Consider the following 16,757-nt stretch of genomic DNA (forward strand, 5'->3'; position numbering starts at 1 on the left):
GAACCATCAGCGACTGACTTGTCCTCTGTTAGGGAAAAAGCCAGGAGACCCACCCAACATATAGTTTTGTTTTTAATCTGCTATTTCACACCAGTAGCTTGGCTGAAAGGTGGAGGATGGGGTCCTCGCTGCACCCCTCTTAACTGGTAGTGGGACCCTGGGGGAGTCACTTATCCTTCCTGACCCTTAGCTTTCTCATCTGTAAGATAAGAGTACTAGACAAAAGTTTTCACCACAGGCCCTGCTTAATTGATCTGTCCCCTGGACCGCAGTGGGGACATTCATTACTGGCTGATGAGCTTTGTTAATTACTTCCCTCACCCCTAGGCACCCTGCTTTTGGGGTAATCACAGATAGCCAGGCACTCAGCGCCCCCAGTCAGCGGAGCTGACTCCTCTCCCGTATCCAGGGCTGAGTGAATTCTGGGTCAAGGTCTCGCTTTCCACAAGGATGAGGTTCTGGCTTTGAAATACTTCCCTAACGTCTTTGTCTTTCTCCAGCTCACCCCTGCTGAGCCTCCTGTTTCCCAACTCTTGGTCCCAGGCACCCTTCTCCACCCTCTGGCATGGCTCACATTTGGAACCTGCTTTGGGCAAGAGTGGTTATAAATATTTGGATTTTACTTTTTTTTTTTTTAAAGATTTTATTTGTTTATTGGACAGAGAGATCACAAGTAGGCAGAGAGGCAGGCAGAGAGAGAGAGGAGGAAGCAGGCTCCCCACCAAGGAAAGAGCCCGATGTGGGGCTCGATCCCAGGACCCTAGGATCATGACCTGAGCCGAAGGCAGAGGCTTTAACCCTCTGAGCCACCCAGGCGCCCCTGGATTTTACTTTTTAAAACTATTTTTACTGGAAAAATAGCTTGTGCACGAGGGAACCATCCAAATAGGTTAAAAAAAAATATAGTGCAAAATCACTAAGCCTCCTGTGCACCCTCCCACACCTACTCCACCCAAGGTTCACGGTCCCAGCCCACCCGCCCTTGGGCGTCTCTGGCTGGGCAGGGCGTGTGTGAACCTGTCTCCTCCTGGGTCCTCAGGCGTCAGCTTTGTTCATCTGCTCAGCATTGGCCTGGAGGCCTCCGCCGGGGGCCCGGCGCCACCAGGGCACCTAGATCCACCTCCGGAGTCCCCCGTGCCCCTCCAGGTGACGTCCTGACTTGCATCTGTCCCCAAGGAGGCGCTGAAGACTCAAGTGGAAGATCAGAGATGAACTCGTTTATTTAACAACAACGTTTTCGGACACTCCTGCACGTGGTGAAAATTGCAGCGGTACGAAGCCCCCGTCTCACCCAGACTCCCCCCGCCCCCGGCCCGGCGCATTACCAGCCGCTGGAGTCTCGCTCCGGGGCTACTCTGTGCGGGTACAAGCACACATCCCACCCGAAACAACTTTTTAAAGGAATCTGACACGAATGCTTATATTCTGATTGCTTATGCTCTTTTATTTTTTCATGTAACCGTGGGTCTGGGCGTTGGCTTTCCGCCAGCCCCGCGGGCGCCACCTTCTTTGGATGCTGCACAGGGACTTGGTCACGGTCGCGCTTGCGGGACACGGGGGTCAATGCCAGAAAGGCGCCCGTCCCCCTCCTCTGGAGCGCGTGACCAGAGCCCGCGTTGGCACCGCCGCCCGCGGTCCGGGCAGCGGCCCCTTCCCGCTCCTGGGGCGGGTCCCCAGTGGGTAATTTGGGGAAGTTTCTGGGGCCCGCACGCGCGGGGCCGCCGCAGGTTCCCCCTCGCAGAGTCTCTGGCTCGCGAGGGGCGCGAAAGAAACCGCGAACCGCGGAGAGGAGCGACGCGCGGACCGGGAGCCCCGGCCCCGCGAGAGGGCGGACACGCGCGCCGCCCCGCCCGCGCCGCCCCGCCGGCCGCGCCTTGCCCGGGCGCGCCCGCCCTGCCCCCGCCCTGCCCCTGCCGCGGGCGGTCCCCGCTCCAGCCGTCCCCCCCACCCCCCGCCCCGCGCCGCCATCCGGCCGGCCCCCCCGTGCTCCCCCCCAGCCCGGCCGCCGTGCCCGTCCCCAAGGCGGCTCGTCACCGCCGCGAGGCCAATGGGCTGGGCCGCACGGTCGCGCGCACTCTCACCCGCTCCCCCTAGTCCCTCCCGCGCTCTCCCCGGCGCCGCTCTCCGGTCCTCGCCCAGCCCGCTGCCGCCGCCGTCGGAGCCGCCATGCAGCCCCCGCGCTCCTCGTGCCTCCCGCTGCTGCCGCTGCTGCTGCTCCTCGCGGCGCCCGCCCAGGCGCTGCCGTCCCGGCCCGGACGCTCGGCGCCTCCCGCCGCCGGGTGCCCGGAGCGCTGCGAGCCCGCGCGCTGCCCGCCGCCGCCGGGACACTGCGAAGGCGGCCGCGTCCGCGACGCGTGCGGCTGCTGCGAGGTGTGCGGCGCGCCCGAGGGGGCGGCGTGCGGCCTGCAGGAGGGCCCGTGCGGCGAGGGGCTGCAGTGCGTGGTGCCCTTCGGGGTGCCCGCCTCGGCCACGGTGCGGCGGCGCTCGCAGGCCGGCCTCTGCGTGTGCGCCAGCAGCGAGCCGGTGTGCGGCAGCGACGCCAACACCTACGCCAACCTGTGCCAGCTGCGCGCCGCCAGCCGCCGCTCCGAGAGGCTGCACCAGCCGCCGGTCATCGTCCTGCAGCGCGGCGCCTGCGGCCAAGGTACCCGCGCGCCCGAGCTCCCGGGTCTCGCCATCCCGCCCCGAGGGGTCCTGACGGGCGGGCCCGGCGAGCCGAGGGGCGGCGAAGCGTCGCGGGGCGCTCAGGGCTCCCGTTCGCCGGGAAAGGGCGGGCACCGGCCCTCGGGGAGCAGCGTTCCGCGGGGGGTCCCCCTCGGAACCCAGCTTTGCGCCCAGCCCGGGGCCTGTTCCGCGCCCGGCGGGGCGCCCCGCGCGCTCTGCCCTGCGGCCCCCGGCCGGGATGACGCGGCGTCCCGCCCGGTGCTTACCTGTGGGTGCCCCGCGGGGCGCCCCAGCGCGCCAGGGAGCGGGGACAAACGAGACGGCGTGTGCGCGGGAGTTGAGAGGGACTGGAAAGGTGCTTTGTGCCGGAGGCGTTGGGACCACAAGGACTCATTTCGGTCACTTTGCTTCCCTTTACTTCCCCACGCCGCACGCCCGCCGCCCCGCCATCCCTCCCCGCGCCTCTGGAGTTAACCAGGCGTTCGTTTTCTCCCGGACCCTGTGCGCGGAAACTTTAGGTAACTCGGTATTTGAAAGGAGCTGCGTTGCCCGCGGCTCGGCGGTTCCCGCGATGGTCCCCGCGGGACAGGCGCGGGGGGAGCCGCGCAGACTCCGCAGCGCCGTCGCTGCCTGCCCCTTCCCGTGTTTGCAGCCAACCCTACAAAAACGAAAGTGGTTTTTTGGGATAAGCTGAACGGGACTCCGGAGGGCGGAATCTGAGGCAGAGGGTGGGAGGCCGTTTAGGGATGAAGACGTGAACCCCTTCTCCTCTTTCGCATCTTTTCGGTATCGACAGGACCCGGCTTGGTAGGGGGGCGGCGGGGATGGGGCGAAGGGTGGAGATAGTGTCTCTCTCGCGGGACCTTCCAGGGGATGCTTCTGGTCTCCAGTCGGAGAGACCATGTGGAAAAACAGTACGGAGTTCGGCTGCGGCCAATCCAGCGGTGGAGGGACGGGCCAGCCTCGCTTGGCAGTGCTCTTGGCCGCCGCCTCCTGCCGCGGGGCCGTGCACGGAGAGGGAGAGAGGGGGAACCCAGCGCCAGGAGCTGGTCTAGATTTTCGTAGTCAGAACAGGGTCCAGCATGACCATGGAGGGCCTGGCACAGGTTGGCTCACATGGAGAGCAAGGTGCCAGCGCTGTGTAGGAGAAATTCTAGCAACACAGGAGCAGGGAGCCGGACTGCTGCCCTCAGGAAAGAGCCTAGATAGGCGGTGCAGGAGACTTATCTTGGAGAGAAATGATCCAAGGGGGACGGAGGTATGGGTTGACAATGCACAGGTATGTGGGTGTGCTCTCTGCCCCAACCCTGGGGGCCACACGTTTTACCCATGTGACTTCACTCGGCTTCACAGCCTCATGAGGAGGGGGGCTTCTGCTATTATCCCCCCTTCACAGATAGGGGAACTGAGGTTCAGTGACTTGCCCAAGGCCACTCAGCTGGAACTTGAACCCAGAAAGCCTTCTTCCCAGCCAGCCTTGTGCTCAACCCAAGACTGAGGAGAAGAGGTCAGGCAGGGTGAAGAAAGTTTCTGGAGGGCCGGGAACAGTCTGGGCAAAGCCTGAGGCTTGCTTGGGAGCTGACGGATAGATTGGTGTGGCTGGGGACATTTGGGGAGGGCAGCGAGAGTGACCCAGGCTGGTGGCACAGAGTCACTGGCCCGAGGAGGCCAGCTGTGCTCTGATCTCAGAGGTTCTCGGGCTGGGCAGCTCCGAGAAATCCCAGGGCAGGACTAATGCAGTGGCGGAGCGCAGAGCGCACCAGGTGCGGTGTTTCGGCGCCCGTGGTCATCTGGGTGTGAGGTGACTGCACGGGAAGAACATATTGCATATTGTCAAAAATGAGCCAGCTGTTACGTGTGTCGTCTTGCTGCACCGGGTCCTGAGTAACTGGCACCGTCTGGCTCCTAGTTTATTGCCCACGAGGTGGAGTCACTCAGTGAGCTTCGGACTTGGCAGAGGCATTCCTCGTCGCCGTGGGAAGAGACACAGGTCCTTGCCCATTAGCCATCAGTCCCACAGCAGGCCCCCAGAGAGCCAGCGAGGGGACAGCTGCGGGAGGGTGAGTGTGGCAGCTGAGAGGAGAGACAGAGACAGAGGAGCAAGGCTGTTCTCACCCTTTCCTCTCTCTGCAAATATTTACTGAGCGCCGCAGGGTGTCAGACACCGTGTGTTTCTCTGTCTGCCTGGCCCCCAGGAGCCACCTGATCGCTCCGAGGGTAGCTGATGAATGACCAGAAACCAGAGACACGGGGCCAGCCTGACTTCCCTCCACGAAAGGCTTTGCTTTTGCCCCCCTGCCCCGCCCCCCTCTCATCTAGCACTCCACCCTTGACTTCCCAGAGGTACCTCTGAGGGCCAGAGCCTGAGAGCCAAGACTTCATTCGGTTGCAGCCCGGCCCGTGAACAGGTCACTTGACGTCATTGTTAAATGAGGTGAATTGGCTGCCGGCTCTGGCGAGAGGGTTGGCAGGGATGCTGTTTGTGCTGGGGCGGACGCGGGAGGCCTAGAGCTGGAACGAGCCGTGCAAGGATGTGCGGAAGGAGCTCCCGGGACAGGAGTGGCCTCCATCATGTCCAAGTTCCTAGGGAGGGTTTGCCCGGGGCAGAGAGCGAGGGGAAGGGAGCAGGAAATTGGAAATGGCCGAGGACCAGAGGCCCTGGGCAGGTGAGCGGGTCTTTGTGGTCATGGTAGATCTTCGGACGGCGGAACATGTCACCATTTAAAAGAAAGCACTTTGGGGGTGTCTGGGTGGCTCGGTCACCATGGAGCATCTGACTTTGGCTCAAGTCACGATCTCAGGGTCCTGGGATTGAGTCCTGCGTTGGGCTCTGCACTCAGCAGGATGTCTGCTTCTCTCTCCCTCCCTCTGTCCCTCCCCACCACTTGTGTGCTTTTTCTCAAATAAATAAATAAATACAATCTTTAAAAAAAAAAGGATAAAAGAAAAGAAAGCACTTTCATCTGTACACCGTTTAATGAAAACTTCAGACAACCTCTCTTAAAAATGGTTTTGGAAATGAAGGCAGATCCTCTACTTCAGAAATCAGTGCTGTTGTCAGGGTTTGGACGGGCAAGGGTCCAATTACACTAGAGAACAAAGATCTCTCCTCTTCCACCATTAGCGGTTTGGATTAGTTTAAAGCAAAAAACTCTCTACTCTCAGGAAATAATAACAAAGAAAGGAATTGCAATGAATATAACAGTATAAGAATAAAGGCCAACATGGGTTTAGTGCTGACTCCGTGCCAGGCATATGTTAACTCATTGGACCCTCCTAGAATCATATGAGGGGTGTTCTGGAATCTTCCCTGTGTCACAGCTGGGAGACAGAGTCACCGAGAAGTTCCTTGTCCAGGACTTGAACCCGTGTGTCTGGTCCAGGGCCCATTCATAATCACCACGCTGTGCTGTTGACAGAGAAGCTAAGGTTACACGCCAGCGTCTGTTAAGCTGCAGCTCATAGCTGGAATAAACAGTGCTCCAGATGGCCGTGGCCTTGAGATGAAATGTAGGACACCTCCCAGCTCTCATTCCACAGGCATGGGAGTTGGAGGACACGGTTGCCCCCGGTTGCCATTGGGCCAGCTCTTGCTGCAGAAAAGCAAAGGGAGCAGAAGGGACTGGAGTAAAGATGTTTCCAAACCAGAGTCCCAGGCCCCAAACGGTTTCTGGGGAGAGAAAGGCCCCTCTGGATTCCCAGATATTACAAAAAACGGGCCAGGATGTCTAGTGCTGCAGACCTTTACCAGAAAATGGACAAGAAGCCAGGAAAGAGGCTGAAAAAGACTTCCCAAAGCAGAAGGCTCCTCCATTTCTGCTCCTAGTACCCCCGACAGAATGGCCCTTCCCACCCGAAACAGAGTGTAGACAAGCCCGGAGCTCTCCCCAATCCTGGTCCTGGTCCCCCTGTCTCCTTACCCACCCACCCCCCCACCTGAGGAGCGAGGGCCTTTGAAGGGGGATCCTGGTGTGCATTCCCGGAGAAGGACCACTGGCTTAGTGGAGAAACTGCTTGCAAGTTTACGAGGATTTGCGCTCTCTCGTTGACTGTTTGCTTTTATTCCCTGTTGGTTTTGCTAAAGAGTTAAAATATTAAGATTTCATAAAATTAGCAAGAGTATCAAAAGCCAAGCATTGGAGTAGCATCATTCTGTCCGGAAGAACTGTAAATAGGTTGCATTAGAGCCGAAAAGAACTGCCTTCAGCAGGCAGCTGTGGCGGGGACCATGTGGCCAGACGTCCGACAGCCTCCGGACCGAAAGGCTGGATTCTCAGTCCATTTGGAGTTGTGTGATCCTGGACACCGTTTCGTGCCTTGGACTGAGAAATCAGACTTTCCATGAGCTTATATTTCAAGTGAATAAATAGCTCTGGTGAGGCTTAGTTTGAAGAAGAAATCAAGTTTGGCTCGTGGTTGAGGGCTCCTCGGAAAGCCAGCTGGAGTGGAGGGAGAGGCAGCTGGTCAATTCCCAGGCGGTTACCTGACCAGGTGACCCGCCCCTGACGTCTCAGGGCCTCGGAAATGAGGGGATGGGGCCAGATGATCTCTGAGGTCCCTTCTAGCTGGAGTGGTCTGGTCTGTGAGTTTTGTAAGAAAACTAGCCTGAAAATTGTGGTCACTTCATCCCCATTTTAAAGGCTGGGCTGAGTTCTTTTCTTAAACTGTTGATGAGTAAAGCCTGGGTTGGCATGGGCCCATCTGGCATGTGGCCCACCTTGGGCCTGGATCCCTAGTACTTCAGCTTTTTCTGGCTGTGGAAAACCCCTGGGTGACCGCTGTGGTGACAGGCCTACCCCCCAAGACAGGAGCGCCAGCCAACCTTGTCCTTCTTGCTGCTTCCTGGGGCTCTGAGGCTGAGGGGCACGGGTCCCTGGAGTGAGATCCCTCCTCAGTCATTTCATCTTTCCTTCCCACCTTCTCTGCCATAGGAGGGAAGGAAGGAAGGAAGAAAAAAAAGAGAAAAAAAGAAAGGAAGGAGGGAAGGAAGGGAGGGAGGAAAGGAAGGAAGGTAGGAAGAAAGGAAGAAGGAAAGAAAGGAGGGAGGGAAGAAGGAAAGAAAAAGAAAATTGGTATTAGCAGAGAACCTGAGGAGTGGAGCTATTCTAAATGCTTTTGGCAAGACTCCCAGAGGCGGTAGGGAAGATGACAGTGTGACCCAGTGCTGCTGGGTGACGTGTGTCTAGAGCCGCTGACAAACACCAGCTAGTACAATATGGCACAGGGCAGAGATGAGTGGCAGAGACGGGGCGTGTCGCTCGCTGTAGTCAGGGCCCAGAGTTTAGCTCCTGGAATCAGTGACCTGAGTTCTGTTTCTAAGTGTACTCAGAGCATTTATGGAACCCCTACTCTGTACTCAGAAGGCCCAGATATAGGGGGTCAGAGGGAGTAAGGCCAGGCAGCCCATGGTTTTCAGGAGCTCGTCGTAGGTCACGTGATACCGGGCTGAAGGCGTCAGATCACCACTTTCTAAGTGTGGGACTTCTTGAGTGTGACTTAATCTCCATAAGCCTCTGTTTCCCCATCAGTGAAATCATAATAAAAACACGAGGACTTACGTGCATATCTCCTGGGGTTGTGGGAGGGTGGAAACTCTTAGACGAAGGGTTTGGGAGTGTATGTGATGTATTGCTAGAACCCAGCCGGTATTAGCTGTTGTCATAGTAACTGCCACCATCACTAAGGCATCCAACCAGGCTTTGGCTCAGTGGGGGAAGTGCTAGAATGATCGTGCCCCCCCCCACTAGGAGTAGGGCTGGGGATGGGTTAGAGAAGGCCTGGCAGAGAAGGAAGGTTAGGTAAGGGATGTGTGTCCTGCGGGCTGACTTGGAAATTGCCAGTAAATATGTTTAGAGAGTTTCTCCAGGCCCAGGGACTCAGACACCACTTTGCCCGTCACCCCCTGAAACCCCTGGTCCTTGCTGAGATATCATTGACAAGTGTGTGACTTCTCTAGAAAGAAGAGCTGGAACACCTGGGATTTAACAGGTTAACCCTCAGCAAGGTCTGTGATGCTCAGGAGATAGCAGTAGACAGCCCGGAGGCCCCGAGACCTTCTTGAATAATCCTCGGTTTGCTTTCCATGTTTTAGGAACTCCTCCCATGGAAAGAATGGTCACATCTTAAGGGGGGGGGAAAGCCTGGGAGCCTGTGGGTCCCCTGTGATTTGAGATTCCTGGGACAAAATTGTCAACTAAGCACATTTCAGAAACAGCCCTCCATGGCCTCATGTGACAGCAGCTGGTCCCTCACCAGGGGCCAAGCCTGTCCCCTTGGGCGCAAGATGGTTTCGGGGCGCATGTTGTTGTGGCTGGAATTTTTGATAATTTTCAAACTTGAATAAGGCCTGTCTAAATGAGTCAGAGCCTTGTGCAAGATTTTCAAGCCTCAGGAAACTTCTTTTTCATGAGTTGTGCAACCAGATCTTGCGAAGAAGATGGTAGATCTGTGTGCATGTGTGTGATGAGCTGGTTTTTTTTGTTTGTTTGTTTGTTTTTCTTTCCTCGGGGTCTGGCGAGATGTGCAGTAGAGTTCCCTTTCACACAGTTTCGGGTGAGATTTCCCTGGCTCCTCTAGCACTTGAGTCATCCCGCTCCCCGTGGCTAGGAGAGCCCCGTCTTTGGTGTCAGTATTCCAAGTGGCGGCCGCCGCTTGGTGGGGATGGATGGACACAGAGAGCTCTGCCTGGCGGGGATACCCAGGCAGGTGGCCACCAAATGGATGGAGAGAAGAGAAGCCTCAGTGTAGAGCGGACACATCTGCTTTTCTCTGGCAGAGCGAGCTCGCCGGGGTGGGGGGGACCCGGGGTGGGCAGTATGACAGGCAGGGGGTGGGGAACAGCTCTGGCAAAACAGTGACCCGAATAGCTACGGCCACTAGGTGCTCTCCGGGAGGGGGCGCTGTGCTGCCCAAGTTAGGGCCTGCCCCGGTGACCACCCAGGCTCGGGGCACATGCTGGACACACCCGGGCAGGGAGAGGCACTGTCCTTGCGGCCTGGCTGAGTGGCAGTCCACTCCCCAGCAGGGGACTGTAACCATCCAAGGCCAGCCAGGAGGGATGAGGCAGGGCCGGGATTGGGACCATGGCTCGAGACTTCTCTGTGTCGAGTGTTATTTGGAAGCATGTGACTTAATCTCCAAGTATTTGAAGGGTTTCCAGCTATCTTTCTGTTATTGATTTTTAGTTCAGTTCCACTGTGGCCTGAGAACACGCTTCGTATGATTTGTGTTCTTTTAAGTTTGTTAGGGTGTGTGTTCTGGTCTGGAATGTAGTCTGCCTTGGTGAGTGTTCCCTGTGAACAGCAGAATCTTCTGCTGTTGTTGGGTGGGGTGTTCTGCGAATGCCACTTAGGTCTGGCAGACTGATAACGTTGCTCAGGTCAACTCCGGCCTTACTCATTCTCCGCTTGCTTGGTCTGTCAGTTCCCGAAAGAGGGCGTTGACGTCTCCTGAGTCTATTCTGAAACCCTGATCTGCTATCTCCTCTATGACCTGCCAGTGTCCTAGGAAACACACGGTCTAGCCCCCCTCGGACCTTTTGATGGAGTTACTAATTCCCTTCAGTCTCAGTTTCCTTATCTATGATGTGGGGATAAGGATGCCACCTCAGAGACCTCAAAGGGACACTGTGAGGGTCAGGCTGGGAAGGCGTTTTGTCACCTGGGAGTCCTGGAGCATCAGAGCTGAAAGGAGTTAGGACCTCTGACTGGCAATTCCAGACTCTTTGGAACTCTTGGTAGAACCAGCACCAAGCAGTGGAGCCAGAAGGATGGAAAAAGTCATATGCTTCCTGAGTGTCAAGACCCAGGTCTTGGGGGCACCTGGGTAGCTCAGTCGGTCAAGCAACTGCCTTCGGTTCAGGTTGTTATCTCAGGGTCCTGGGATGGAGCCCCGTGTCGAGTTCCCTGCTTAACGGGGAGTCTCCTTCTCCCTCTCCCTCTGCCCCTGGCTCATGTATGTGTGCTTTCTCTCCCCACCAATCTTAGTCTCTCAGATAAATAAATAAAATTGTAAAAAAGAAAAGACACAGGTCTCCTCAGGGAACGTTATTGCACTGAGACACCATAGCTCCTGGCCAAGGTCACTGAATTGTTTGCAAGCACTGATCCTCTATTTCAGAAGGCCAAAGGCAGAGTCCGCTACCATCAGCTCCAAAGGAAGGACACTTTGGTTCAAAATGCCAGGACCCCAACTATTATGTAGGGCACACCACCGTCTCTTGTGTCTTTAGGGACCCTGTGGTCTGCGTTCTGATTTCCTCAGCCTGAGTTTCCTTTGAACAACTGCTGGTCAAGGAATGGCCCGAATTGAGGTTCCTTAGTCCCAGCTTGAAACTTCTTCACCCTCTTCACATTTTGGCTCCGAAAAATATAGCCCCACATGGCTCCGCCCTCATTGGAAAAACCCAGTGGGAGAAATCTGATAACAGAAGGTACAGGAGGAAGGTCAAGCATGTGAGATCATCTAGAAAAGACCCACATGCTCTGATTCCTTTCTGCCCATGGGGTCGCACAGTACGCTCATACACAGCCTGTTCCCCATCACTGGCCAGCCTGATAATTCTTCATCTTCTGAAAAATATCAGTGTGCCTCAGCAATGGTCTCTGACTATAGCAACCCACCATTGGCTTGTTTTCGGGGGTCGTTTGGACAAGGATGACGCCTTCGCTGCAGTGACACTGGTGGCTGGCCATACTCACTAATGGACTGGTGGAGAGGACCAAATCCCAGAACAGGAAACCTGGGTGTGGAAGGTCCTGGCAGGTCCTGTAGCCCAACCCTTCACTTTACAGTTGGGGAAACTGAGTCACCCAAAGGGAGCATGCCTCTCACAACATGCCCCACCCATCAGCAGGGGGGCCAACGGAGACTGTGCTGAGGCCCAAGGAAGAGCCCCTGAGGCCTTCCCGCCTCCACCACACCTTCCTGCTGGAGCAGGCGGGAGAGATGGGAGGGCACAGACGAGAAAAATCCAGACGATTTTTCTATGAGGCTGAGAAACGATGGGTACTTTTGCTTAGTCTCCCAAAATGATGCTAAAGAAAACGTCCCCCTCCCCTGCCCGCCGACAAGCAGTCTCCTTTGGTTGGAAGATGACCCAAAATCTATCCACGTAATGACTGATTTCTCCTTTCAAGAGTTCCGAGCACATATTATTAATGTCCTTGAACCGTAATTACAGTGCTCTTGCTGAAGGGGAAAAAACAGTACAAATATCGTGGTGAACATGCCAGATAGGTCAGGGCTGAGGTGCTTCCGTGCCTTTTAAGCTGTGGTTAGATTTTCTTTGAGATGAATATACCAGGGTTCCCTTCTCTTGGCATAAACGCTCTTTTTAGTTTCTTTTACCGTACTGTGTAGATATCTTGGGAAACTCATTCATACTTTTGATGACATATTTTACTGTATCAGTTTCTTAAAGTTGCAAATATAGGGGTGCCTGGGTGGCTCAGTGGGTTAAGCCGCTGCCTTCGGCTCAGGTCATGATCTCAGGGTCCTGGGATCGATCTCTGCGTTGGGCTCTCTGCTCAGCAGGGAGCCTGCTTCCCCCTCTCTCTCTGCCTGCCTCTCTGCCTACTTGTCATCTCTGTCAAATAAATAAATAAAATCTTTAAAAAAAAAAGAAGTATGACGACTGCCTGGACGGATATGGATTTTTGATGTCTCTTGGTGTATGTTGCCAGGTTGTTTTCCAAGAGGATTTTACCCATATTTGTTGCCATCAGCTATACAATTATCTCTTAAGTCACTGATGGTTGAGGCAGGCAAAAATAAATTTCCCTGAGAGAAATCCTTCAAGACAAATAGAAAGGAAAGTATGAAAGGAGTCATCCTGCTTAGTGAGTTAATTACCTGGTTGATCTTTATTCTCAGATGCTTTTTTTCTTTAAGATTTTTATCTATTTATTTGAGAGAGAGAGGGATGGGGGAACGAACAATGGACAGGGTCAGAGGAAGAAGGAGAGAGAAGCAGACTTCCTAGTGTGTTCAGTGAGGAGCCAGGACCAGCCAGGGGATGGGAAGGTCCGAGGTCACAAGCCAGACTATGACTGAGAACATGAGTGTTTGGACACGCAGCCCAGGCCTTTCCACACTGAGCCTCCCGGATACCAAGGCTCCCCAGGATGTAGGAGGAGACCAGAATGTTTTTGTTTGTTTTGAAAAGCGAAGAATATGTTTATTTGACTGTTTTGTACTCATGGACAGAACTATAACATAAACCACATAGATAAAATCCAACTTTCTAGTAGTCATATTAAAAGAGTAAAAAAGGAACAAGTGACATTTTTTCTTTTTTTATTGCAAGTTCTATTGAGACATAATTCACATACCATAAAATTCACCCTCTTAAAGTGTACAGTTCACAGTTTCCCTATATTCACGGAGGGGTGCAGCTATCACCATGATCTAATTCTAGAACATTTTCATCCCTCCCCAAAGAAACCCAGTACCCCTTAGCACGCACCCCATACATCCCCCTCTGCCCAGCCCTGGGCACCCACTAATCTGCTTTCCCTCCCTGTGGATTTGCCTGTTCCGGACATCTCACATTAACGGAGTCACACAATGTGTGGTTTTTGGTGGCTGGTTTGTTTCACTTAGTGTCTTGTTTTCAAGGTCCATTCATGTAGCATTCCTGAGCATTCCATTTTATGACCGCCTCATGTTCTGTTGTGCGGACAGGGGAAGGCCAGACTTTTTATTGTATCTGCTCTTCCTGGCGGCGGATTCTAATCCCAGCCGGGAAGGTCACGTTGAAAAGTCTGAACTCAGGCAGCGGCCCTGGCTTGTTCTGTCGGAAGAAACCCGAGCACGGGACATGGGAAGCCAGTGTTGAAAGCAGGAATATTCTATATGGATGGAATTGATATGCTAAAAGGAAAAGATCAGGGAATGCGTTTTTCAGGTTTATTAGATCATATACCTTTTTTGGGAGCTGGAAAGGATGTCGAAATGGTGTGGCCTAGCCCCTCATCATCTCAGCACTGAGGCAACTGGGGCCCAGAGAGAGGAAGCGGCTTGTCTGGGGTCTCAGGGCCCAGTTTTCGCGTCTTTTTCGAGCCAAAGATTCCTTCTGGCTTCTGTCAGTCATTCTCCTCCTCGGATCTGGAGGATCGCACTCATCACGAATGAGTGTGGGGCACGTCTCAGGAGGACCTGTCCCCTTCCTGGACGGGGGGCCTTGGTTCTCTGGTCACATCCCTCCCTGTCCCTTCCTGTTCCTCCAACCAATCCCAGCCACCACTCCCCCACCCCCTGCCACCAGGGGGCTGTGGGAGGGGACCCAGGACAGCCGAGGAGGGTGTCTCCCAGGCCCCTTGAGCAACTCAACCATCTCCTCCCAGCCTGCTGCTTACGGAGCCTGAACCTTCCCGGCCCCTCCAGACATAACAACCAGGAGAAGTGGGAGCAGGAAGAGAACCCAAATGAGAAATCTGGGAAGGTCGAGACCGGAGCCAGATGCTTATCAAGGGGAACGCTAATAGTGTTTTTGTGAACGGAGCAGTTAGCCGTTTCCCTGATGGTAATAAAAGACACACATGCTGGGCATTCAGGAGACTTCGGGGGAAAAAGAAAAATTGTGCGAGGGAATGGATTGGAGACTTTGTTTCCTAATGCATACAATAGGTCAGGAAAGAATGTCCAAGGCAACAATACTGACCAAACCCAGGCGCTCACCCTGGTGTGCAAGGAAGGACTTTTTCTGGGGGGCGAGGGGGGCGGGCCATGAAACTGCAAAGTGATTAGTAATGACAGGCACCATTAAACATAGACACATTGTTCTGCAAAAGGCACATTTTACCATTGAAGCTGAGCCGTGCTTGTGGCTGAATTTATAGGGCTTTGCAGCCAACTGGCCGGGCGCCCCCGAAAGCCTGTAGGGGGTCGGGAGAGACCGTCTCAGCCTTGTTTGGGTCAGAGTCAGGGTTTGTGCTCCTTCGTTTCACCTGCCCTGGTCTTTCCAGCACCATCTGCTGCGGCCTCGGCCCAGCCTCGGCAGACGGCTCCGCGCACAGGGCACCGTGGACACGGCGGACAGATTCGCAGGCTGAGGTCTGGCGTCAGGAGAGCTTTTCCCACTCTCCGCCGTCTGGGAGCCTGCTCCGGAAAGAGAGGGGCTGCCAGCGCTCGGGAGTGCCAGTGTGGGCTGGAAATCGAGGCCAGGCTCCCGGGCTCCGCCTCCTCTTCCTCCTTTATTCACGATGAGGCGAGAAATAGGTCACACAGAGCCCTCCTGAATTTTCTTTCTTTATTTCTGCGCAGAAGACAGAGAGTCTGGGAGCCCCTCCTTCAATTTCGAATCTTAAAAAAAAAAAAAAAGGAACAGTTGCTACTTGTGAATTCGGTTTATTTTAACAAGAAGAGGTCCAAGAGCCTTTGGCCTTGGGAAGTCCGACTCCCCAACGGTGTCTTCCGTTTTCTCCACCTGCCTTCGATTTGCTGCCTGGTGCTCCCGTTGGTGCACTTGATGCCCGGGATTTTCAGGTTTATTCTAGAACTCAGCCTGTTGCCTTCGCCACAGCCAAGTGATGCCTCTCTGTCCCTCCTGTGCCTTTTCTCTGCAAGGTTCAGAGAAACCTCACTGCACGGGGGGCCCCCCAGGGCCCTGGAATTTGCAGCCACAGCACTGATTAGAATGGGGGTCTGGTTTCCCGGAATGTGCAAAGTCTCGCTTCTGTTTCTGCTGCCTCCACAGCCCAGACCAGCACTGGGCCAGCCCCTGGGTTGGAGCCGTGACTGACAAGTGTCCTTGGATTGGGATTGAGTGGGACAGACAGAATGCAGTCCCTCAAACTGAAAACATGGAGAAAGTGGGGCATCTTTGCTGCTTTCACGGGCTTCCGCTTCTCCCCGCCACCTCCGTAGGCAACCACTCTCGCAGACTCGAGGCCTCAGCCCCTTTGCACTTCATGACCCCTTCCCCATTAGGAACCTGTTTAGAATTTTTTTTTTTTTTAATTATTATTTGACAGAGGGAGAGAGAGAGAGAGATCACAAGTAGGCAGAGAGGCAGACAGAGCGGGGGGAAGCAGGCTCCCTGCTGAGCAGAGAGGCCCCATGTGGGGCTTGATCCCAGGACCCTGAGATCATGACCTGAGCCGAAAGCAGAGGCTTAACCCACTGAGCCACCCAGGCGCCCCTAGGAACCTGTTTAAATGGATTTCTCTGCTGACCATCAGGGAGAAAGTCGTGAAAGTTCTCTGTTAGAGGAAGAAGCATTCTGTTTTCCTGCCGTCTGGCTCATGCCTGCCTCTCTTTCTACCCGCCTTGGCTGCTCTGGCCTCCCCCCGCCCCGCCCCGCCCCCGCCCGTCTCACGGTCATTCTCGAATTCATCATGCAACCTCACAAAGAGAGCTTTTCTTAGTGAAAAATCATCCCCCTCGCCCTCCCTGAGCGCGGACCAGCTCCCTTCCCAGCTGCACGGTGTCAGGTTAGTTAAGTGCCGGCTTCTTGTTCCCTTCCCCGCGCACCTGCACAGGTGGGACCAGTGTCCCGCTCGGGCTTCCGGTGCCCGCGCCTGCGGAGTTATGGAGCCCAGTTCCAGTTCTGACATCAAAGGGCCTGAGGGGGCAAGCAGGGCGGCGGGGGCCTGTCACTGAGCGAAAGCGTGCTATTTTTGCCGTCATAGCTATGGGCCAGGGCGGGCGCTCCCTATCCGTAGGCCTGGCCTGCTGCCCTCCCACACTCTGATTTGTTTTGTCCCTCTGCTGTTGCACCTTGGGCTCAGGGCAGTGCCGCTGGGGAAGTAGGAGGAGCTTCGGAGCGCCAAGCATTGGATCCAGCGCCCTCCCCCTGCGGGGCTCCCTTGGCTTCTCTGTGAAGGTGCCAGACTGAGCAGAACAGGGCAGGTGGGAGAGTAGGTGATGTGCTGGGGGTGGAATTTTCTCTTGGAGATCCCCTCTGGATTTGGGCCCAGATCTATTTACCCAGCAAGTAGTTGTCTTTAATCTGGCCATGCTAGGGACAAGGAAATGTTAGATGTGCCCCTCGGACCATCTAAAGATGAGAAAGAGGATGGCCTCCAGCACGCACCCCCGTGGCCATATGTTCCGGGGTCTCAGTGGCTTGTGCCCTGAACTGAGGCTGGTAC

General features: G+C 55.3%; 1 protein-coding gene across 2 annotated transcripts in view; it reads left to right on the forward strand.

Annotated features, from left to right (window-relative positions):
• Positions 1–2,079: 2,079 nt before the first annotated feature.
• HTRA1 (HtrA serine peptidase 1) overlaps positions 2,080–16,757 on the forward strand; it is a 50,640-nt gene continuing 35,962 nt past the window's right edge. Inside the window, exon 1 of one of the 2 annotated variants that reach the window (XM_047702666.1) lies at positions 2,080–2,644. In XM_047702666.1, coding sequence (XP_047558622.1) covers positions 2,167–2,644 — 478 coding nt within the window. In that variant the 5' untranslated portion in view covers positions 2,080–2,166. The remainder of the gene's footprint in view (positions 2,645–16,757) is intronic. The other variant, XM_047702667.1, reaches the window with a different exon arrangement.

Source organism: Lutra lutra, chromosome 14, assembly GCF_902655055.1.
Source record: "Lutra lutra chromosome 14, mLutLut1.2, whole genome shotgun sequence".
Taxonomy (NCBI): domain Eukaryota; kingdom Metazoa; phylum Chordata; class Mammalia; order Carnivora; family Mustelidae; genus Lutra; species Lutra lutra.